Source organism: Pseudorca crassidens, chromosome 10 (assembly GCF_039906515.1).
Source record: "Pseudorca crassidens isolate mPseCra1 chromosome 10, mPseCra1.hap1, whole genome shotgun sequence".
NCBI lineage: Eukaryota > Metazoa > Chordata > Mammalia > Artiodactyla > Delphinidae > Pseudorca > Pseudorca crassidens.
In genome coordinates, this window is record NC_090305.1 from 30175588 (window position 1) to 30200961 (window position 25374).

Genomic DNA, 25374 nt, shown 5'->3' on the forward strand with positions numbered 1-25374 from the left:
AATAGAAAATACATTCTACAAAGGAAACAGTAAAAGACCTGAGAACAGAAAGTCAGCTGAACCAGAGAGTTTTGCTGACCTTTCTTTTTTCTTCACCCACCATTCTAAATTTCTTTTTTTATTTTTTGATAAAACAAAGCTGTGTCATCTCCTTGCGCCTCCCCCAGGCAGAGCCTTTCAATCTCAGCACATTTCATTTATGTTCCGTTTTCACAATAGGGCCTGATAGTACTGATGGTATCAGCTGAAGAACTTCCTGAAACTCACATCTGGTTTCAGGGGAAGTCAGCCCGGGTACCTGTGGGAGGCTGCCATTCGCCACGTCTTTAGCTTTCGACCCACTTCTGTCCCTGTCCAGCTCACAAAATGACGTTCCCACTGGCTGCTCTAGTCAGTTCATCTGGGAAGCAAAGGCTCCATCAAGATGAAATGAATTGTAGCTGACGCACACGCGAAGGGGTGATTTAATGCAGTCCAGAGAGTTTGCAGTGCAATTTCAGCTCCCATGCTTCGGCTCTGGAAAAGTGTGACTGCCGTTTAAATTATTTATGAGTGTGTGGGATGGCTTCTTTCAAACACAAACGGGCTTTCATGTTTCAAGTGGTCCCCAAAGCAGCATTTTGTAGAAAGACTGTGTATAGCTCATGAGATCCAAGAGAGGAACAGTTTGATTGTGACTTGAGGTTAACTACATTCTACCTTTGGCTGAAGTCGAAGGACAGGTCTCATGGATGCCTCTTTTGATGGAGGAACATTTAAATTCTGGGTCCACAGAGCCCATAGCTGTGGCCACACCTCATATGCTCGTGGACACAGTGGCCACTCCAGCTGGCTTGTCTCTCCTCAAAGATTGTATTGTGGCAAAATGTGTCCTACGATGGACACTGCTGGACATCCATAACTGAGGGCAGATGTTACCAGCTCTGGTCTGACCTTTTAGGGAATTTTTTATGGTATATTAAGATATCCAGTAGAATTCTACACATCAAACCTTGACCCCATGTTTTTTTCCCTTGAGAACTTTTTATCTGGGAAGAGAAACCAGCTCACAGAAATGGTGATGAACTCGTAGTGAATGTTCCTCCACTGTTGTTACATTTGTGGAACATCTTTTATATTTTAAGACACTCTAATCTGATTTTACCATTTTATATGTGTCACTTGCACGGACAGAGCATGAGAAAGGAACGAGGCTATCAGAGAAAATGGGGGGAACAGCCTGTGTCTCCATAGCTGTGTAGCAAAGTGAAGGTCTTCGTCCTGTGGTCACTCCGTAAGCCTGTGTCATCCCTGGTCTCTGACAACCAGATAGCTTTTCTTAAGAATTACGAAGTAGGTGATGCTTACACTAAGCTAACAAAAAAGAACTCATGACTTTTAGTGACCAGCTGTTAAAAGAACAACAGTGATTCTCTGTGCCATCTGATGGCTCAGAGGAGGTCTGTGTTTGGGGGAAGATGGCGGAGCCAAGTCCAGTTTTGGCAAACTCACCAACTGTTTTTCATTGTGATTACATTCTCATCATGAGCTCCAGAGGGGCAGAGAAGGTCTAGACTTCATGGACCATAGACTCAAAGATACAAGCAACAGTGCCCTTTATTTTTGGTAGCCAAAATGATATCTACTGTAAAACCTTAGTGTGCTGATCGTCAAAACATAATCTGGGAATTCCCGACGGTCCAGTCGTTAGGACTCTGTGCTTTCACTGTTGAGGGTCCGGGTTCGATCCCTGGTCGGGGAACCAAGATCCCACAAGCCGTGCATGTGGCCTTTAACAGAAAAGTGATCTGAGGAAGGTAGAGATTTAAAAAAAAATAATAATAATCTTAGCCATTTCTGGCTTTTCTTGTAGTCAACTGCAAGGTTTGCTCAGTCAGTTTAGATCACCTGTAAACTGGTGTTGAATTAAAAAGCCTACACATTGTCAGAGTGTTGAAACATGGCTGTTGGGAGTGAGGGTGGCGTCGTTTAAATTTAGCCAAGCGACTGCTGTACCCTCGGGCTGCTGATCCGCAGTCACCTGCATCCATCTGTCCTGGAATGAAGTACCCAGATTTCCATCTGCTGCCCTGGGAAAGTCTATGAGGTTACCCTCTATTCTTCTTGTCGCAGCCACAGACCGGGTCCTTGGGTCTCCTGCCCTCCCTGCCTACATCTGCACTCTTCTTGGAGAAACCCAGAAAGCATTGGAAGCTCCTCCATGACTCTAGAGGAATGGGAAATCCACTGGGGCTGTCTTGGGCCCTCTCTGCCTGGACAGCCACTCTATTGCTTCTGTACAGAATAGGGTGAGTGGGGGGATTCTAGGGCCTTGCTGCTTTCCTAGACACCCCTCCCCACAGGAAATGAGGGCCAGATGCTGTCTATTCCAGATCTCTAAACACACTTGGGGATCCCAGAATTCTACCCACCCTGTTGGAGCTGTTGACCCAGATTAGAGTAGGATATCGGGCCCCTACTCGGAGACCCACACCAGCCTGTAGTTCATTGTTCTCCTCTCCAAAGGAGAGGAGGAGTTTTATCTCCTTTGACAGAAACAACTGACTCTGCAAATATTCTTCTACATATTTCACATGAGCATCTGAACCTTAGCTTTTGAACTCAGAAGCTGAGAATCTGACCTCTTTGTTTTCTGCTTCCACAGTTGAGGGAGTGGACGACCCACGTTTGGCTACCTGATTAGAGTAATGAGATTCAAAGAAAGAAGCCACCAGTTAATCCATCCCTCAGTAAATACAACTCACGTTCCAAACACTTTGTTTGTGTGATCAAAGGTCTGCAGGTCCAACGGCTTCTTGTCTGAACTAAACTCTGTGTTAATCTTGGAATCCCAAACAGGAAGGCGGCTACAACGCTGCTGGGGAGTAAGTGATAAAATAATCACGGCCCACATTCTGCTTGCTGCAGGACCCACAGGAAGCCGCCACGCTGTGTCCCATTCAGCCAAAACTCTCGTCATCATCTTTGTCATCACTTTATGCATCCAGCCTTTCACAGAGCTGATGACAGGCCAGCTTTGCCCGAAGAACCAAATGCAGTGGTTAGGCTTGGTCACAAAAGAAACACCCAACTCGTGATTTTTTTCTTTTGCCACTTTCTTTCTGCTGTCTAAAGAGGAGATGACCATGATTAGCACAGTAGCCACAGTACCATTTAGAAGTAATGCTCATGTCCTTGATGGACCCAGCCATTCAGCTGTCTGTGTTGATTAATGTCATCTCTGCGCTGTATAAGGAGAAAACACCTTAATGTTTACAAGACATTTATGATCCCATTTACATCTGCTGATATATATAATCTGTGCGTACATACAGATACACACGCACACATACACACACGTCCAGTTGGTTCTGTTTCTCTGAAGAATCCTGACAGCTATAGTAACAAATTACCCCAAAACTTATCTCATCACGTGTCAGAGTCAGGAATCTAGGCAAGGCTTAGCTGAGTCCTCCACTTGAGGGACTCTCTCGGGGCTGCAGTCACAGTGTTGGCTGGGGCTACAGTCTCCTCTGAAGGTTTGACCGGGGAAGGAAGCTCTTCTAAGCCCACTTAGTAGTTGTTGCCAGGACCCAGTTCTTCACAGGCTATTGGACTGAGAGCCTCAGTCCTCTCTGGAGGCTGGAGGGCACCCTCAGCTCCTTGCTATGTGGGGCTCTCCAGAGAGCAGCTCCTAACGTGGCAGCTTGCGTCATCAGAGCAAGCCAGTGAAGAGAGCCAGAGAGAGAGAGAGAGAGAGAATATGACGGAAATCACAGCTTTTTGTAAAGTCATCTCAGAAGTGATGTCCCGTTGCTTTTGCCATTTCTATTCCTAAAGTGAATGGCTGCATCCAGCCTGGACTCAGGGGAGGGGACCACACAGGGCATGAACACCAGGATGGGAGGATCCCGGGAGCCACCAGAGAAGGCAGCCCTCCAGACATAGCTGGTCAGTACACATGACAGGTGAGACAAAGCTCAGTTTGAGTCCAGAGCCCGCCCTCGGAGAGCCTGGGGGAATTCCTCAGCAGGAATGGGCAACCCGAGGATTGCTTGGTGACCAGAGCAGGAATCCTCCAGATCATGTGAGGCCCATTGCCCCGCAGCAAAGTCCCGGCCAGCATCCTCACAGCTCTCAGAGTTGGTGTCCCCCTTCTCCGAAACACCCTGGTAAACACGGCGGAAACCTGCCCTGTCAACCTTAACTCCATCTTGTATTTTCTGGAAACATGTTCCTTCTTGATATAGAGGGATGTAATCAATGTATTTGGATTCATCCGCTTGGCACAAAATGTGACCACATTCCTTCAAATTCAAGACTCTGGACCTTTGTGCTTCCTACCGTGGGAATAGCTTACTTTCTTCTCGGAATCCTTCTCCTCCAGTGCGTCTCAATTGTCCGTGGGATCCATTCTAGTGAGTCTCACCTCAAGGGAAGGGAAGGGTGGACAAGGCGGCTGGCGCTGGAATTCTATTCCTGGCAGCACCGCTGTTGGAAGTAAGAGGGCATTGTTTTGCATGGACAGAACACACGCTACGCTCGCTGGTGGGCAGTGGCTCTTCAGGAGGCAGGAGGGAATGAGGCTGGTGTTTGCTCACTGTAATCACACACCTGGGAGCACAGCGAGACAGCTTTCCCAGCTTTCTGTATCTCTCTCTTGAACCCCACGCTCACACACAGCCATTTCCCCCTGGGTGTGCCCAGAACCCCTGTGAGCCTGAGCCATTCCCAGTGCTGAGATACCCTCCACGGACACCAGCATTGGCCCCATCAACCAGTCAGAATGCCTTCATTCCAGCAGTGTTGTAGAATGAAATGACCACGGAGAAAATGTCTAGCACAGCCTCTGACGTTGCATTGGAACTACATTATAAATTCCTTGGCATTGAAGAAGGAATGAATAAAACAAAAAAGATACCTTTTTAAAAAGTGGATGGTTCATGTTATTTCGTTTAAGGGAGTGATGGAGATATTCCTTGGTCTACCTGCTTTAGTCAATGCCTCGTGGACTATTGGATTGAACCACAAGAAAGTACCAATATTCGATGGTTTTTAACCTCCATAAGACACGATTCCATGTGCTTCAACCTAATATAACCTCAACAAGAAGTCCCAGGTGCATTTTTGGCTCAAAATAGCAGACAGAAAACGTTTAAGTCCTCTGTCTGCCAAAATGTGTCTGAAATGGCAGGAGAAAAATATAATGAGAAGCAGCAGTCCGTGGCACTGGAACTAGTGGAAAGTGTCAGGAGCAGATCAGAAATCCTTCTGGGAGACAGCAGGCAGACGGGATCTTATGGGATGCAGGGTTGGCTGTGGTGGTCTTGGACCCCCAGGGAGCAAGCACCCAGCTCTCTGAGCATCATACTAGCTGACCAGGTGGAGCAGTGCAGCCTCCACAGGGCAGCCACCTGGGTTGGGATGGGGTCCCTCCTTACAGCCGCAGCCTCAGCATTTGCTCCCAGGCGAAACCTGTGAGAAAATAATCGTTCAGTAAAGTGTAGAATCAGCCGTATGTGGCTTCTTGAGGGTCATTGGGACTGCAGGGAAAAGCAGAGCTGAGCCTGAGGGAACTTGAGTGAGGTCACCCCAGTGGCTCATCCCAGGGTCCTGCACTCACTTGACTCCTCCTAGCTTCTGAAGCCGGTTAAGACATCCCACCCAGGAGCCCTCAGAGTCCTCCCAGCATGCCTGAGACATGTTTTCCCAGTCTCTGGGGTCATGGCAGCTGAAGGAGCTCAGCTGAGTCCCCTTGTGCGAATAGCCTTCAGCCAAGGAGAACGGGGGTCACCTTGCCAGGGCCATGCCCCTTCACTAGGGGTGGCTCTCATTCAATGACTGCTCCAAACGATGCAAAGGCCTGAACTGGGGACACGTCTGAAGGGCCACCTCTCCCCCATTGCTGCTATGGGATCTGCTGAAGCCTTTTTTGGGACTATCAGCCTAGTATGATTGCAAAATATACACATATTTGACAATGCAGTGGCTCAGAACGTTTACCATCTGCCATCTTGGTGGAGGAAGGGGGTCTACTCAAAGATGTTTTCCCATAGAACAGAAAATAGTACTTCAAGAAAGAGGGAGATCCATAAACAGCAGAAGTAGCCCAAGATTGAAATGGGAAGAAATTCTGTTATGACCGTTGTGCAACAGGCCTAAAACTTAGTCGATTGAAAGTGGGCCAGCAATTCAGAGGGTTCTATGATGAATGACTTAAAGAAGACATTTTATATGATAACACGGATTATATAATTAGGAACCTGGAAGTACCATTTTGTGGTGTTGCTAACGAAATAAAGGCTTCTGTCTTTTCAATAAGAAGAGAAAGGCATTTATAAATTCTAGGAAGGAAAAAACTGAGACAGACATGATTCTATAATGAAACAAGCAAAAATCTGTGCCATTGATGAAGTGAAAGAAATAGTGATCTCTAAAACAGCAAATCCAAACCCTCAGCAGTCAAGAAATTGAACAGTAAGGAGAATTAAGAGTGTCATGGGGCTTCCCTGGTGGCGCAGTGGTTGAGAGTCCGCCTGCCGATGCAGGGGACACGGGTTCGTGCCCCGGTCCGGGAGGATCCCACATGCCGCGGAGCGGCTGGGCCCGTGAGCCATGGCCGCTGAGCCTGCGCGTCCGGAGCCTGTGCTCCGCAACGGGAGAGGCCACAACAGTGAGAGGCCCGCGTACCGCAAAAAAAAAAAAAAAAAAAGAGTGTCATGAATAGTTCTAGTCAATTTATTTTATGCCTATTGTACATACTGGTTGCATTTACTTCCCTATGCTGCTACATTTTTCCCCACCCAGGCTTACTTTTGTTACCTTTACATGATATTTTATAAATTTGCTCTTTTCTCGTTTTTTCCCTTAAGTAGGCTTGGGGTCTTTTTTAAATTAAACACTAGAGGTTTAAAATTTGTGTTTAGATATCAGCATTATCTTCTGATTTTCATAAGACAGATCACTTAGATTTTATACTTGGAAACATAAACGTACTTTTCTTAAGACTTTATCTTTAAAACTTTAGAAGACTCCTTTAGGAGATTAATAGTTCTTGTTTTGGAGAAAACCTTTTTCTGAAAGTCAACCATTTTTAAGTTTTCTTTAAATCTTTTATTCTGATAAATTTAAGTAAAATTGATAAATGTAATGCTTTTATTTAATAAAAAAGTTAACAGTGACTATCTTTGATGCATGGGGTCATTTTGTCCCTTAAATTTGTGTATCTTTTTCCAACTGGTCTACCATGACCGTGGTATTTTCTAAAGAGAATAACAGTAATCCTTTCCAGTTACAACACGGATCAGAGATAGAACTTGGCAAACAGTTGTGAATTAGAGGCCTCTTATCAACATCACTTGCTCATAAACTTTAACAAATCACTTAACTTCTTTTGGCCTTGGTTTTCTGAAATGGAAGATTGAGATGAAATTTATATTTGAGGCTTTCTAAAAAATAATTATCATTGCAGACCTGTTTTTCCTAGGGAATATCTCATTTCCAGCACTACACCTCTGAATATCTTTGGGTTATTCAAAGCTGGCATCATTCACAAGGTCAAAATATATCAGAGGAGATTCTTGATTCTAAATGTTGCTGTAATTCCCTTGTTCATGGGACCCTCCAACACAGTGCCCCATCTACCCGATGGGTCTCCTCTTTGTAGTGAGAAAAGAACCCGGTGAAAACAAAGAACAAGATGATAACCAGAGCAAACACAATGCGGTGTTTATAAGAACAAAGCCATCAATAGGACTAATGGCTAAGTGTAATTCTATAAATGTATTAATTAATGCAAAGAATCGAAAACCGCTAATATCGGAGGGCAGCGCTGGTAATTCCCAGTAGTGCAATTATATACATCAGTTTATGCACTGAGTCAGGAAGCTCTTAAATCTCAAATGGTCCAACCCATATCTTCTAACCTGGTACTTATCAAACTTAAAAGGGATACTGATTATCTGGGGATCTGGTTGAAATGCAGGTTATGAATCAGTAGGTCACTTGACAGTCAGCCCCCAAGGCTGCTGCTGCCGCTGGCCTGTGGTCCACGGGTTAGACTATCAGAATGACATACAGCACTTAGAATAGTGTCTGCACTTAGGGAGTCCTGCTAAGTGATAGTGATTATTATTACTGCTGGGAGGTTTGAGAATTCCAACTCTTCCTGTGTTCAAGTGCAGTAGTATTAAGAGTTGTACAGCAACCAGGTTTTTTGCTGAATACAGTCATCCCTTGGTATCCTTGGGGATTTGGTTCCATGACCCCCACGGATATCAAATTCCGTGGATGCTCAAGTCCCTTGTGTAAAATGGCATAGTGTTTGCACGTAACCTGCACACATCTCCCTGCATACTTAAATCATCTCTAGATTACTTATAATACCTAATACAATGTAAATGCTATGTAACTAGTTGTAAGTATGACGTAAATACCTATATAAATAGTTACCAGAGCACAGCAAATTCAAGTTTTGCTTTTGGGAACTTTCTGGAATTGGGGTTTTTTTACGATTATTTCTGATCTGTAGTTGGTTGAATCTGTACATGCAGAACCATGGATACTGAGGGCCAACTGTACTAACTAGAATCCTTTTATAAACTCATTTATGGATTTTAGTAACCCTTAAAAATTTATTCTGGAACTCTCTCCGAGATTACAAATAAATAGCCCGTAGTGAAAAGAAAGTCTATGGAATATGCATGAGTTATTGCTAAAAACTGCAGAGGAGGCTTACACATTTGGACAGGATCCGTCCATCAGAAGAAGGACTGTCATTTCCTTCTAGTGGGCTGAGGACCACAGTTTTGGAATCAGTGATTCGGGGGACCATCCAGTTGGTGGCCAAATATCCAGGGTGCCCAGGACAGTCCTCAGGGCACAGCATAACCTGTAACACTGCCCCCTTCAAATTGTACCGGCTTCAAAAACACGTTGTATAGCGATCCTAATTATAGTAGACAATGATGACACGTTACGGGCTTCATCCAGCTTGCCTATTTCTCCCCAAACTTTCTACCACATGGAGAGAAGGGAATTCTCAGTCGAATCATCCTTCTTGGCTAGCCACAGCTTTGGCCGTAAATCAGGCTTATGTTCAATAATCCTGCACTTCTGTATGTAGCACATATACACAAATGTGTCTCTTGTGGAAGAGACATGGTAGTTTCATCATTTATCACTATGATACAATTTACAGATGCTACTAGTCTGAACTGCCCATGTGAAGCTCTCATCTTTTTTTTTTTTTTTTTTTTTTTGTGATATGCGGGCCTCTCACTGTTGTGGCCTCTCCTGTTGAGGAGCACAGGCTCTGGACGCACAGGCTCAGCGGCCATGGCTCACGGGCCCAGCCACTCTGCGGCATGTGGGATCTTCCTGGCCCGGGGCACGAACCCGTGTCCCCTGCATCGGCAGGCGGACTCTCAACCACTGCGCCACCAGGGAAGCCCTGAAGCTCTCATCTTTTTGACGGGAGGAGCTTCTTCTCAGGTTCCATTTTACCTAGGATTATACAGTAATTCTTCACAGTGCTGCTGGCCTGTGAGATACACAGGAACAAAACTGACTGAAGACAAAAGATGGGTCCATCTCCTTGGGTGAAATGCAAGAAAGGGATGAAGCCGTATCAACCCAGCTTCTCTCTCCCGTAGGTGGGGCAGCCTGGAGGTTAAGCCTGTGGCTCCAGGTACCAGGATGAAATCTGCATTCTGTCATTGACCAACCAGCTGGCCACATTAGGCACATGGTTGAATCTCTTTCAGCCCATTTCTTCATCTGTCTCCTAAGTTTATTGTGAGGTTGAAATGTGTTATCATATGGAAGGGGCTTAGGGAGGGCTTGGCCCACCAAAAGAATTCAGACTTTACCCATCCTTAGCCATACCCGCAGTACTTATCTGCTGTCTCCTAAATGTCCAAGGGAAGATTTAGCCACTGTGCAAAACTGCGATTCAAAACTGAGCTCCGTGTTAGCTGCGGCCTTGACTGCCATGTTTTAGTTCCAAAAGGCTTTCTTTTAGGTGTCTTGTGTCCCAAATTTGTGACAGGTTGAAACAATCATTTTAGTTTGAAATCTCAAGGAATCTGAACATGAGAGATTTCCTTTTATATAAGGTTTCTATTATAACGTATATTCTTCTTACGTCTTTATCTAAAGCGCAGAGAGAATAAAACCCAAATAAGATAGAAAAGGTGTAACTGAGAGGAGGAAAAGGAAGAGGGAGGAAGACGATTGGGAACATAACAAACTGTGTGTTTTCTTTCTAGATTTAAAGATTGAGTCATTAGAATTTGCTCATGTCTGCATCTCAAAAGAATGCAAATGCCATCTCAATTTCAGGGGAAGAATTAGTTAAGGATACCACGCTGGCTTTGAAAAGTTTGCTTTGATCGTATGCCAAATGGCAAAATGAATGGATTTAATTTGAAATTGCCTATCTTCAGAAGGATGTGATATGGGACATATTTAGGATTTAGCCCTTTCATTTAAGATTAAACATACTAAAAATGTCCTCGTCAATTATTGACAGCCGAATATTAAAACAGAGGCTTCATTTCAATCTTGAGAGAACACTGCTTGTTTCTAGAAATACATTTCCTCCCTCTTTCAACTACAACACTGCATGATGTGCTCAAGAGGGGACATTTCCTAAATTGGTGTGGGAGCTGGCGAGCACTTTCTCCTGTCTGCCTCAGTAGGCCCACGACCTGTAGTGTAGGGTTCAAATGAAATGTATTCAGTGGAGCAGACTGCTAGGAAAATGTCCTAAGAAACATGTAAGAGCTGACCCTTAAAATAATGAAATCTCAAAGCTTATTTGTTTTACGTTTTCTACGAGTAATTAATAACAGTTGTGAACGGGCAGCAAGGCCACGCCCATGGAAATGTGGCCTAGGACTGTTACATTTGTCCTCAGTCCCCCGAAGTCCCTTTTCTTAGAGGTGGCCTCAGATTAATAGGAATATATAAATCCTTTGATAATGCTATCCTTGTCTGGAACAAAAAGCTCTGTCTAAAGTCTCCCGCCACCTCATTTCCACACATCAAAATTCTATCCACCTTTCATTTACTATATTTTACCTGAAGTCTTACTTGACCTCTTCCCCTTCTCCGTGCACACACACACCCTTTGATGATCCATGATTCTGAAAAGAGATTCAGAGTGTCTTAAATAACCGAAGGAAGTGGAGATTAAACCTAGCTGGAGGAAGGGTATGTCAGGGGAAGGGGTCAAGAAAGGTTTCAGGAAAGAAAGCTGTAGGGTTTGATTTAGGCTTTTCCCTGTTACATTATAACATGGAGGACCTGGGTCCAGGCGTTCGGTACGTATTTGCTGATTTTACTGAATGTAGCTTTGAAGAGAAGAAAAAATTCACCAAAAGGTAGCAGGGGGACGTGAGGAGGACAGTTCTATCCTCGTTGTTTTATTCATTTCATTACCAAGTGAGCCCATCCCATAGAGCGGCCATCATGCACGGTACACAGTTGGCACTCAATAATGAATCCATGAGCAAAGGACACAGGACAAAAACATGAGCCGTTCCTACGCTTGAAGTTCTTACAGTCTAGTTAGTAAGGGAGCAGTTACCCTCACTAAGTAGGTAACTCTGTTATGGGAGCACCGTGGGAGGCTGTGTAAACCTCAGTAGGGTTCAGGAAGGATTTCTCAGATGAGACCCAAGCTGGGACTTGAGAGACAATTAGAAGTTATCTGATGGGGATGGAATATACAACATGATAACTGTAGTCATCAACACTGTATTGTGTATTTGAAAGTTGCTAAGAGAATAGATTTGAAAAGTTCTCTTCGCAAGAAAAAAAATGTGTAACTATGTGAGGTAATGGATGATAACTAAACATATTGTGGCAATCATTTCCAATATATATGTTTATCAAATCATTATGTTGTATATCTTAAACGTATGCAAAATGTCAATTATATCTCAATGAAACTGGAAAAAAATAAAGGGAAAGAAACGAAGCTATCTGAAGGAAAAGGGTGTCACAGGCAGAAGAGAGAACAAGTGAGAGACGGCTTGGAGATACAGAATAGGCTGCCTTTCGGAACCTATAAGTGGAAATTTGCTGGAGTACAGATTAGGCCAAGGGTAGAATGTGAGATTTGTGGGTGAGTGATGGCCATTTTATAAAGGGCCTTTCATGCTAAGCCACGCCATGTTCTTAGAAGCTCTGTGAAGCCACCGAAGGATTTTATGGAAGAACTATATCATCAGAATTTTCTTTTTTAGAAAGACCTGTCTTGCAGTAGACTTTCAAGGTTGATTCGAGGGTGGCCAGACTGAAGCTAGGGGGACCTAGCGCGGCCATCGGGAGAGCTGTGGCGAGCCAGGGAGCCGGTGAGGATGAAGAGGAGATGCTGGGAGATTGGGAGAACACAAGCTGACTGCTGGGATGTGGGGTGAGGGAGAGGGAAAAGACCAGGATGACGTTCAGCTTCCTGGCTTGAGCAACTGAGTAGATGGGGTCCATTTGCTGAGAAAGAGGAGAAGCAGATTTAAAGTTGCCCCCCACAAAGAATGTGGCTTTAGAGGCATGAAGTTTAAGGCGTCTGTCGAATAACCCAAAGAAAATGTCCAGGCAACAGTGGAGTATGGGGACTAGAGTTCTGGAGACGGGTTTGTCTAAAAGATAGTTGAGGCGCATTCGGACAGGTGAAAGGAGACACGTGGGAAAGGCTTAACAAATCTATTCGTCTGAGCTTCAGATATTTCCAGTAGGGGCTGTCGTCTTTGTGATTTACTCACTGCCTCTCTGAGCCTCAGCCCCTGCTAATGGTGCAGGATTTCCAAAGGCAAAGATTGAAGGCAATGACCCAGTTGATTTCCTCCTTAGAATTATTTAATTTACCACATTGTTTTTTTAAAGGAAACTTTTAAAGCTTAGCAGCCAAGAAAGAAATCTTGGTGGTTAATTGGGGCTTTACATTTTAAGTAGGTAACATCAAGAAAATCACCTTAGTATAATTAGACTTAATTTTATATGAGATACCACTCTGAGCATTCCTATAATTTCTCTTAATATTTTAAGGATTAGATACAGGTACAAGTATAGATGTAAATATAGATGGATGTAGGCACAGATGTATTTATATACTTGGATTTAGGGAGATTTGTACAGCTACAGCCAGCAGACCAAATACAGACATATAAACAAAACATTGTTTATCTTCAAATGTGGGACTCATAATACTAACAGCTCGAAGAAACTTACTATGCTCAGTGATTTAAATATATTAATTTACTTAATGCTCAGAACAGCGCTGTGAGGTAGATTCTGTTATTATCCCATTTTGCAGATGAGAAAACTGAGGTGTTGGGTAAGTAAATTGCTTAAGGTTGCACAAATCCTGGGTCTGGGATTTGAACTAGGCAGTGTGGGTCTAGAGTCTGTGCTAGTAACATGGCTTTATATTGCCTCTCTTTATCAATCTCTAATGGGTAAATCAATATTTAAATAAATTTAGAATGCAGTTCCTGTCCTCGGGTAAGCTGTAAAGGGAGCCGTGCAGTTCATCAATGACGCATGCGCAATTAGAGCCTGTGTCTAATCAGGGCTGATGATAGCCGCAGGCATTCTTGCAGATTAACCATCAGAGAAGAGGAGCTGCTGGCCCAGAGAAGGATGTAGCAGCCGTTAGCTCTCAGCAAATGCCTCGAACCCAGGCAGCCATTGACACTGTAAACTGAAATGTAACAGCTATAAAAGGACTGTCGGATGCTCCCTTTGTGTTTATAACCATGCAGAGATGTCCAACTTTATGGCACGTAACAGACAACTGTGCTCATAACCGCTTTCTCAGAGGTCTCGTTTTCCTGGCCCATCCCCCTTACAGGTAGGGGTGCTCCTCCCTGCCACTCCCTAGGTGTTCAGAGACCCCTTGGGAGGCTTACAAGTGTCCTGGAGCAGGAAGGAAGCATGCAGGCATCCACAGATGGTATCTTGCTTCGCATAGCCAGGCTCCACAGTCCCCTGGTCTCACTGGTGGGGGCAGTGAGACCCACCAGAACCAGTCCTGCATTCAGGTGCTGGGAGGGTCTTCCTCACCCAAAGCGTGGGCAGTTGCTGTGCAAGGGTCGTAGGCACGCACAGTGCCACCTGTAAGCTCCGCTCTTGGTCCCCCCATCTGGCCCTTACCGCCCCTTACTGAGCAGCTGCAGGACGGGGTCCAAGCAACCCCCTTACTTGTTCCTTCTCCTCAGGCCTCCATCTTGGGTATTTACAAAATGGGTTCGTGTGTGTCAGGGACTCAGTCATCTATAATATGGGACCTGGGCGGAAACTTGGCAGATTTTAGTTTCTTGGTTCTCATCCTGGTGATTCAAACGTTTAGGGAAATGAACGTCATCAGCTGAGAGTTATATAAGCATTGTACTTGTTTTAGCTATTCTGAAAACCTAGACTGCTGACTACTTGGTGATGGCCCAGGTGACTCATGACTCTCTTGGTCATACTTCCTGGGAAGTGAATGAAGTTGCAGCTTAAGGGCCCCTCATTTGCGTGGGTCTCTACCAAAGCCCTGGTAGGGCCCTGCGACCTGTTCCCATGGTCATATATAGTCTGTAAATTTTGCAAAAGTTATTCCTTACGAATTTTTTGGTTCTCATTCAAAAACAAAATTCTACCTTCGTGCCTAATTTTGTATTATTTTGCTTCAGGAGGGCTTCCCAAGTTGTAAAAGCCTCAGGCTCCACGATACTTAGATTCACCCCTATTCCAAGGTCATTCCAGTTTCTAGCCCCTGTACGGTTTCTTAGTTTTGGAGGAGTTTGGGAAGTTTTGTTTTTCCAGTTCTAAATGCATAGATGGCGGCTTAGTGGAGGTAGAGAACCAGAGAGTTCCTTAACTAAAGAGAAGTAAAAAGGGATGCTCGCATGGCAATGGTATCCAGCCTCTGTGAACTTTAGGGTCACTGGGAATGAAAGAACAGAACCAAACACAGACCACAGAAAGCATTCTGCCGAGAAAGGCGTGTGATGAATTCATGAGGTTTCAGGACAAAGCAGCTCCTTTTGGAGTTTGGATCTGAGTTTTAGATCTTTGTCTCTCACAAGGACTCCACTGAGAAGGGATAAAGTCTTTTGTGCCTTTACCAGTGAATTATCTTTTTTTTTTGAGCCGTTATGCGACATGAGGTCTGTCCTCTTCTTTTATCAGCAAGGAAGAGTTGAGAGCCTCCTTTCACAATGATTTTTTTAATTTAAGTAATATCAGGACCACAAAGGGAACAAAGCATGATTTAACACAAGTCTGCCTGGCCTAAGAAATCCTGACCGGTTAAAATCCAGATGAAAAAAAAATCCCTACATGCAGGCCTGGTTATGCCTGTCACGTAAGGAGCCTGCATTATGGAAGATTTACAATAACAGTCCTTTTGACAGGAGGCCCTCCTGAGCAGCCCATAAAATCCAGTATGATCCTTAAACATGGGATTTGCACAGGGCTCACCCGGAGCTTCCACTGAGAAGTGATAAACCTAAATGAATTGTTTCATTCTTCAGCTGTTTCTGGGAGGTGTTATCTGACAGACGAGAGCCTTGTGATTTTGAGGGAAGCTGAATTTCTTATTAAGATAATTTATACCCAAAGGGATCATAAGTGAGAAAATTGAAAAATATATGAAGGCGTAAAGCGTCGTTTGGAACGCAGTAAAGGCACCATTGGATTTCTCTGGCAGCCACGTTTTCCAGGACAGGACTCTTCTTCTGGATGGACAAGGAAAGCTGGTTTTTCTCATTTTGGTTTTTCAGACTTCTCACTTGTTTGCATGCATCCATGATATATCGGTAGTATAGACAACTTGACCTTACTAGTTCTGGTTTTGCTAACTAGTTAGTCGGGTGACCTTGCAGAGGGCATTCACTTCTTTGGCTTTCGTGTGTTACTCAAGGGTAATAGTAATTCCAACTCTCCTTCAAAGGGCTTTAGTGAAGATTTCATGAGATAATATATTAGACAATATTTTTTATCTGCAACCTGTCTGGTTTAGAATTAAACTGAAGGTAATATTTCAACGTTCTGATAGTCTATAATATACCTTGGGGTTTTTGGATCAACCAATCAAGTAGAATCCATTGAGTACTTCCTAAGTCCCGAGGATGCTGTTAAAGGCTGTTGACTTAAAAAATAATTGTTGCTTCCATTTTGATCGGAAACTGTAATGAATCACCTGCTACTCGGTCTGTGTTCTGTAGCCGCTGAGGCCAGCATTCTCCACATCACTGGAGCTTCTTTATGAGGACCCTGGACAGATCCTTCTGCCTGGTTTTAAGACCAGGCTCATCTTTACCCTGTTGGCCCTGAGAATTGCATAACTGATGAGGATTATCATATCATGTCAGCTTTGAGAAAAACTAGAGGCAAAATGTTGGCCCACCCGTGGCAAATGGTCAAGACTCTGTGAGAAGCTTTTCACCTTTTCTGAGGAGTCCTCCTTCTTGGCTTTATCTTTCTACCCTTGTTTTCCTCTTTTTCTCTACCCAGTTTCTGTTTTTATTTTATTTTGTTCTTATATGTCTTTATAAGGCATGTTAGAATCTGTTTTTAATGTGGGGCACAAATAATAAATAAAGGACTAATTATAACAGAGATAAAGTAAGAAGGTTTAAGGAAAACTGCAGTGAACTTCTCCAGGGAAAGCAATCAATGCTTCCATTGGCAGCAATTCGTCCACACCTGCCTCCACACTGTCCAGACCACTCAAGAAAAGCAAATACATTTAAAGGTAGAAAATGGGCTTCCCTGGTGGTGCAGTGGTTGAGAGTCTGCCTGCCGATGCAGGGGACACGGGTTCGTGCCCTGGTCCAGGAGGATACCACATGCCCCGGAGCGGCTGGGCCTGTGAGCCATGGCCGCTGGGCCTGTGCATCCGGAGCCTGTGCTCCTCAACGGGAGAGGCCACAACAGTGAGAGGCCCGTGTACTGCAAAAAAAAAGAAATAAATAAAATAAAATAAAGGTAGAAAATGTTAAATTCCAAAGTGTTCCTATTTGAAACCATACAATTATTTGATTTCAAATGTGGCCTGAGTTAGGCCTGGATCTCCATTCTCTGGTAAGCAGCCACTTTCACAATTTTCAGGCATACTACCTGAAATGTCTTTATGTGTACCTTGTAATCCTTGCTATATAAAAGGTGAAGCTGATGAAAATTGATGAGGGTAAAAATATCAAATTCTGCTTTGGACCCCAAGCCCCCCAGACCTGCATGGTCTTACCACCTACTTCACTCTCCTTTTCTGGTTATCTTGTCTACCCTGCTAAGGGTGTCAGTTTCTCAGGATACCCTCCATTGACACAGCATCCTCCCCTGTGTTCACGTCCTCATCCAGCCCCACTCTTCACCCCTGGTCCTTCTTCTCCCACCAACATCCTCTCCTAGCCTCTCTCACTTTCTTCTCTAGAGCCCCTTGTTAATTTTTCTAAGAGTACAATTCGTGTTCTAAAATGATCCCTCCACATCCTCCCCATACCAATTCTAGATTACTCTTTTTTTTTTTTTTTTTTGCGGTACGCGGGCCTCTCACTGCTGTGCCCTCTCCCGTTGCAGAGCACAGGCTCCGGACGCGCAGGCTCAGCAGCCATGGTTCACGGGCCCAGCCACTCTGCGGCATGTGGGATCTTCTCAGACCGGGGCACGAACCCATGTCCCCTGCATCGGCAGGAGGACGCTCAACCACTGCGCCACCAGGGAAGCCCCCTAGATTACTCTTGACGACATTTGTCCCCTGGGCATCACTCAAGTGGAGGCAGACCATTCCTTGACCCCCATCATGCTGTACCCTTCAGATTCTCACTAGACCCCTTGTCTTCACCCCATGCCAACTAAATCCTTACTTTTTCTGAAGTCCTATCATGCAGCAGTTCTCAAAGAGTAGTCTACAGACTCCTGGAAGTTCCCATGAGGTCAAAACTATTTCCATAATAATACTAAGACATTATTTGCTTTTTCAACCATGTTGACATTTACACCCATGGTGCAAAAGCAATAGTGGTTAAAACTCCTGGTACTTTGGTATGAATCAGTGCAGTGGCACCTAACTGTACTTACTAGTATTTGTATTCTTCACAGCCACACACTCACAGTTAAAAAAAAAAAAAAAAAAAAGTGCAATAAAGAAAAATACCTATTTAACTTCAGAATGTCCTTGATGAAGCAGTTAAAGTTATTAGTTTTATTAACTCTTTATTCTTGAGCACATGCCTTTTTAATAATCTGAATAACGAAATAAGAAGTACACATAAAGCAGTTCTGTGGCATACCAAAATACAATGTGTGACTTCAGAAAATGTTCTAAGATGTTCTAAGCTGCACTAGATACTTGTTTTTCTCCTGGAACACAGAAAGAACAACTAACAGACAAACCATAGTTATGCAGACATAGATATTTGGCGGACATTATATCAAAAACGAATGAATGAGTGTATCACTTGAAGGAAAATAACTGACAGTGTCTGTTGCCAATGATAAAGAACATACTTTCAAGCAAAAATTAGAATTTTGGAAAACTTGTCTCCACCAACAAGGATATGACAGCTTTCCAATACGGAAAGACTTTTTGATAAGATAGGTGGTAATATTAGTGAATGTGATTTTTGATATTGTGTAATAAAATGTGTCAACATTTGGAAAAGCTGTATAACTCAAGGAACCAATATTTTCCAAATGACTGATGTACACTATGACAGAATCCTGCATGAGTAAAAAATCCACTAAAGATGCAAAGTAGATAAACGGATTTTAATATAATCAAATAAAAATGTTATTTGATTATGGCTTCAGATTCAACATTGCAATAGATTTTTAGGAACTGCCACTAGTTGAGTTTTGATGAAGTATCAAGGAAGAATATTCACAATTATTTGAAAGGCTATTGCAATGCTCTTCCCTTTTCCAACCACATATTTGGGTGAGGCCAGCTTTTCTTCAAACCCTTCAGACAAAACAGCATAATGTAACAGAAGCAGATGTGAGATTCCAGGTCTCTTCTATGAAGTCAGAAATGAAAGAGATTTGCAAAAATCTAAAACCAGGCCAGTCTTCTCATTAAATGTTATCTTTTTGGGGAAAACAGTTATTTTTCATAAAAAGATTATTTTGTCACATGATGGATTTATGATTGTTACTAGGAGATGAATTTATAAATAAATATTTTTCAATTTCTCAGTTTTAATTTCTAGTACAATAAACGTGAATAGATAAAATTCACATTAACAAAGTTCTTTAGGATAGACTTAGAGATTCTCATACTAAGCGAAGTAAGTCAGGCAGAGAAAGACAAATATATGATATCACTTATATGTGGAATCTAAAATATGACACAAATGAACTTATCTCCAAAACAGAAACAGACTCACAGACATAGAGAACAGACTTGTAGTTGCCAAGGGGGAGGGTGGGGGGAGGGGAGGGATGGATTGGGAAGTTGGGGTTAGCAGATGCAAACTCTTATATCTAGAATGGATAAACGACAAGGTCCTACTGTATAGCACAAGGAGCTATATTCAATATCCTGTGATGAACCATAACAGAAAAGAATATGAAAAAGAATGTATATATATTTATAACTGAATCATTTTGCTACACAGCAGAAGTTAACACAACATTGTAAATCAAGTATATTTCAATAAAATAAATTTTTAAAAAAAGTTCTTTAGGATCTTCCATCATTTTTGTGTGTAGCAAGGTCCAGAGACCAGAGTTTGAGATCATCGTTGTACAGCTTTATCCAAACCAGTGGCTAAAAAGAGATTAACTATTGAGGAAATTAACTTATTGTGTTTGTGGGGTACCAGACTGGAGGAAACTGGCAGCCAAAGGTCAGGAAAATATTACTGTGTGCCTGGTGGGAGCCTGGGCATCAAAACCATAGAAAATTTGCTGTACAGGCAGATGGAAGACCCCTGGGGCTGGCTCTGATCCAGTAACTGCTTTGTCTAAGCGTACACCTGGCACGTTCACTGCGCTGTATCTGCCTCTCACCAGTTTGCTCTGGTATCCCGCTGCCTCAGCAAATGAAATGTTTGTCATGTCACTAGTGGGAGAAAAAATAGAGATAGCCAGCAAATTCCCAGTGCTTGGCCAGCTGTCTCCCCCACCACAAGTTCTCAAAAGACCTGTGCAGAGAGGACAAGCCAAGTAAAAATTAGTTGTTTATTATTATTATCATTATAGTGATGGGTCCCAGATGGGCCAGTGAAAACCCTGGTCTCTGAGCCCTGGGCTGCACCCCAGGTCTGGTGGAAGACCTCTTCTTGCTTTTGGTCTAAGCCCAAAACAAGTGATATCAAAGAGGCTTCTGTCACCCGCCACCTCCAGCTTGCTGCCCGTATTAGCTGCCTGGGACCCTCTTTTGAAGAGTCCAGTAGTGGAGAAAATAATTGCAGTCGTCACTGACGTCTGACATTCATATAACCCCTGCCCTAAGCCTGAAGCCTTGCCTCCTGGATTCCTTTCTCCTAATCCAGGCTCTTGAGGCCAAACAGCTGAGATGGGAAGCATAAAGAAGACAGAAAACAAAAAGCAAGCAATTAGACTCCAAGGAAAAGAACACCTCCTCCCCCAAGGCTATGCTGAGGTCCTGGGGAGGGGGCAGGAAGGAAACTCCCACACTAGAAATGGAAAAGCATAGAGCCACAAAGAAACCCATGGGTTTTGTCCTAAACGATATGATATTCCACATAGAAATAAGATCTTTTAATTTCTTAATTCCTCCCATTCCTGAAAATTCTCAGATTAATCAAACCACCAGCTTTGATTTTACCAGCCGAGACTATTCCCATTGTGAGGAACTGGAAAGCATTTTATTCACCAGGATTCTTGTTCAGGAAAACACAGGAGAGTTGGGAAAGAATTCCTAAGAAATTCTTAGGAAGCCCCAGGCTGAAGCCCCAGGCCTGGGAGTTGGCTGATCCCAAGGTTTGAGAGTTGAGAATGAAAAATACCCAAGGAACAAACAAGGAAAGACCCCTGTTTTGTTCTTGCTGGGGAAAGAGGAATAAGAACAGAGCCTGAAAAGGAGAAAGAACCCCTCAAATCTCTCCATAAATGTCATGAAACTGAAACAAAAAGCTGTTTTGAAAAGGGTTATTATGGGATTATTATGAAATCGTGTGTGTGAATCTTTTGAAAATTATAAAAGTTCTATAGAATGTATAGAATCTTTCACTCAATTAAAAAAATGTGGAAAAAAATACATAAAGAAAAAAAAAAGAGGTTCCCTATTAATGACATTCAAATTCTTTTAAAAAAATTGCCATGGTCACCAAGGTTTCAATAAACATCCTTATATGTAAACAAAAATAAAAACAGAAAACAAACAAAACATACACACAGGAAAAAAAAAAGACAACAAGTGTGTGTAGACATGAGTCAAAAATGGGAGAAACTGTGGTGGGCCACACACTGGGGAATCTCAGAAATGGGCAGCAGCCTTTGGAAAGATCACAAGCCTTGGACTTGAGGGTCTGAGACAAGTTCACTTGGATGTCCAAGAGGCAGGAAGACCTTCCTGGACATCTGAGTTCCTCTTCCCATGCAGCCTCGGAGGGCAGTGATTCTCTAACCTGACATCACCTTGTTGATTCTATTAGATGTGGTCACACAGGAGCCTTGGGGAAGCTTATTGCTCTCCATCTCTTGCTCTTATTAATGCAACGATCTCTCCCTCTCAGTCTAGCAGGGTAATTATGGATGTAATTGAAAACATCTCTGTCTTCTGGTCCTGGCTCTGCCAATAACTGCCCATGTGACCGTGGGCAGGTCCTCGTCTCTTCAGACCTCAGAGCCCTGATTTGTAAAATGATGGAGGTGAGGAGGGAAAGGCTGAGTTAATTATCCCTTATGTCCCTTACAAATGCAAATGCAATGAATCTTGCAGTATTAATCTTTCATGCATCTTCATTCCCACTTGAACTCACTCTAATGACAAAATACCTTTTATTGTAGAAATAAAAGAGTCAGCGTTTTTTTTTGTTTTATTTTTTTAATAGATGTTATTTCCTTAGTGGCAATTTCTCCTTTAAGAACACAGAGTAACTTAACATGCACTGGTTTTGTTACTCATAATAGGATCTATTTTTTACTTTTTAAGCTAAGAGGAACTAGGTAGGTGGTGTTAATATATATATGTATTTTTTTTAATTCTCTAGTTTTCCTTTACGTCTTTCCCCATTCTTGCAGGTGTTCTCTTATTTGTGTCTGTGTCTGCCTCTCACCTTAGATTCCTAGATCATTGAGATTCAGAACAAAACGATCCTCATCTCTGTAGCCTTCTAAAACCTAAAGACCATCCTTTGTACAAAGTGAGCATTGAATAGATATTTCTTCAGTTGAATTGAAATTTGTATCAAATCAAAATTTTTAAATTATTGCTTTGTATTGTGATAGGCTTGGCTGTGCTGCAGAAATAAAATAATCCACAAATCTCAGTGGTTTCATGCACTAGAGAGTTCTTTTCCTTTGCCAAGGCAAAGTCAGCTATAGGATGGGGTGGGAGTTGGGAAAAAGATGTTTTCTGTTCCACAGAGTCACTCAGAGACCCAGGCTGAGGAGAATCCTACTTCTGACTACGCTACCATCTGGAGCACATGGCATCTTCAGGGAAAGAGACTGAAAATTTTCTCGAGGGCTTTCTTCCTGCTTTCTGTACCCATTTCATTGACCAGAACTAATCACATGGCACTGCCTGACTAGAAGGATTTTGGGTCGTGTGGGCTCCCATATATGTAGGCAAGAACAGTGCCCCCAAGCTTGATAATCACTAGCAATGTCCACCACGTGCTTTACTCAATAGCTGTAATATTTTGGAGATAATGGACTCCTTTGAGAATCTTATGACCATTACGATCCCTGTCCCAGAAACAAACACATATATGTTGAAACACTCAACACTTTGCATAATTGTCAGGTTTTTCATGCATTTCTAACCCCATTCACTGGTCCTCCTACAGATCCCTAGACACAGGTTATGAGTCCTTTGACAGAATCCACAGGCATGTTTAGTAACTGGTAACAGACCAACAGGTGAAAAACAATACATTACAGTGCTCTGTTTTAATTTTATGTTAGGAAGAGCCTGTTTATTTACCTAGTTATTTGTTTTTGTCAGATCATAGTACAAGATATATGGCCAATGGACTTTCCTCTGTGTTTGTTTTTATCAGGAAAAATTTGAGGGTCTGTTCCGGACTTATGATGACTGTGTGACGTTCCAGCTATTTAAGAGTTTCAGACGTGTCCGAATAAACTTCAGCAATCCCAAATCTGCAGCCCGAGCCAGGATAGAGCTTCATGAAACCCAGTTCAGAGGGAAAAAATTAAAACTCTACTTTGCACAGGTAAGATCATTCTTTAACAAAGTGAATCCTTTTGCCCTGCATTATTTTTTTTTTTACCTTTTCAAAATGTAAATGGAGCCCTTTCTACTTTCAGATCGGCTTGTAGTCTATAATTCGTTCACTGAGAAACAAACTTATATCATGATTCCCAGGCAGGGACAGCAGAGTGGTTTAGAAAGCAGGTTCTGAGGGCCAACAGTCTTGGTTCTAATCTAGGCAGGTTACATAACCTCACTAGGCCTCAGTTTCCTCATCTGTAAAATGGGGATGATAACATACTCCCTACACTGTCATGAGGATTAAATGAATTACTGTGTGTTAAAGTGCTTAACATTCAGTAAATGCACAATGAATGCCAGCTAGTACTTGTAATAAGAATGCTCTGATCACAACTTAGCTAGCAGGGTTATAATTAAATTATATGACAGTTTTAATGGACTGTATACCTTTTCAGTGATTCATACCCATGAGAAAAAGTTACAAACATATGGAAATCAATATCGTGTTTTATTTTATCCAAAAATAAATTCTGGCTATTATAAAAAGGCACGGGTAATTCTTGGCAATATTTATGAAGTCCACAGCAGTAGAAAATCAATGTCCATAATGTTTCATTAGTGTCTTCATTTCATTATTAGTTATCTCAATCCATCTGTTATTGGTCTGTAAGGATCATTTCCGCCTTTGGACTCTGAAGAGATGACACAATGAAAGGAACATAGACTTTACTTCTTTTTAAAGCTGAATAGTATTCCATTGTATGTATATATCATATTTTCTTTATCCATTCATGTGTCCATGAACATTTAGGTTGTATCCACGTCTTGACGATTTCAAATAGTGCTACAATGAATATAGGAGTGCTAATATTTGTTCAATGTCCTGATTTCAATTCTTTTGGATAAATACCCAGGAGTAGAATTGCTAGATCGTATGGTAGTTCTATTTTAATTTTTTTTGAGGAATCCCCCCATTTTGTTTTCCAAGGCAGCTGCTCGATTTGCATTCCCACCAACAGTGTGGAAGAGTTCCAGTTTCTCCGCATTCACACCAACACTTGTTGTCTTTTGTCCTTTTGATCATAGCCATTCTGACAGGTGTGAGGTGATACCTCATTATGGTTTTGATTTGCAGTTCCCTGATGATTAGTGATGTTGATCCTTTTTTCTTTCACCTATTGGCCATTTGTATGTCTTCTTTATAGACGTGTCTATTCAAGTCCCCAGCCCACTTTTTAATCAGGTTATTAGGGTTGGTTGAGCCAAAAGGTAGAAACAACCCAAATGTTCAAAAATGGGTGAACAGATATACAAATTGTAGTCTATCCATTCAGTAGAATATTATCCAACCATAAAAAGGAATGAAGTACTAATACATGCTACATCGTGGATGAATCTTGAAAACATTCTGCTAAGTGAAAGAAGCTGGATGCAAACTATCACGTGTTCTATGAGTTGATTATAAGAAATGTCCAGGATAGGCAAATCCATAGGAACAGAAAGCAAATGGATGGTTGCCACGGTCTGACCAGAGGCAGAAATGGTAGTAACTGTTTAATGGGTACAGGGTTTCCTCTGGGGTAATAAAAATACTTTGAATCTCGATAGTAGTGGTGATTGCACAATATTGGGCATATACTAAATGCCACTGAAATTGTTCAGTTTAAAATGGTTTAATTTCAAATTATGTGACTGTCACCTCAATTAAAAGAGAGAGAGAGAGAGAGAGAGAGAGGAAGGGAGAAAGGAAGGTGGGAAGGAAGGAAGGAAGAAAGGATGGGGAGGGGAGGGGAGGAGCAAGGAGGGGTCTTAGGACCAGCACCATCAGCATCGCCTGGGAACTTGTTAGCAATGCAGATTCTCAGGCCCTGCTCCCGATCTCAGAAACTCCAGGAGCGGGGCTCAGCAGTCCGACTCAGTAAGCTTCCCAGGTCATTCTTAGGCAGCTAAATGTTGAGATCCACTTATCTGCGGATCAAATAAGGTAACTGAGCACGTGGTGTGTGGTCAGTAGTCACTATTACTGTAGCCTGGCTCAT

General features: G+C 42.7%; 1 protein-coding gene across 2 annotated transcripts in view; it reads left to right on the top strand.

Moving 5' to 3' along the window:
• The window catches only part of RCAN2 (regulator of calcineurin 2), a 264437-nt gene that overhangs the window by 220309 nt on the left and 18754 nt on the right, over positions 1–25374 (top strand). For both annotated transcript variants that reach the window (XM_067752769.1, XM_067752770.1), the window contains one exon: positions 23163–23336. In XM_067752769.1, the coding sequence (XP_067608870.1) occupies positions 23163–23336 (174 nt within the window). The remainder of the gene's footprint in view (positions 1–23162; positions 23337–25374) is intronic.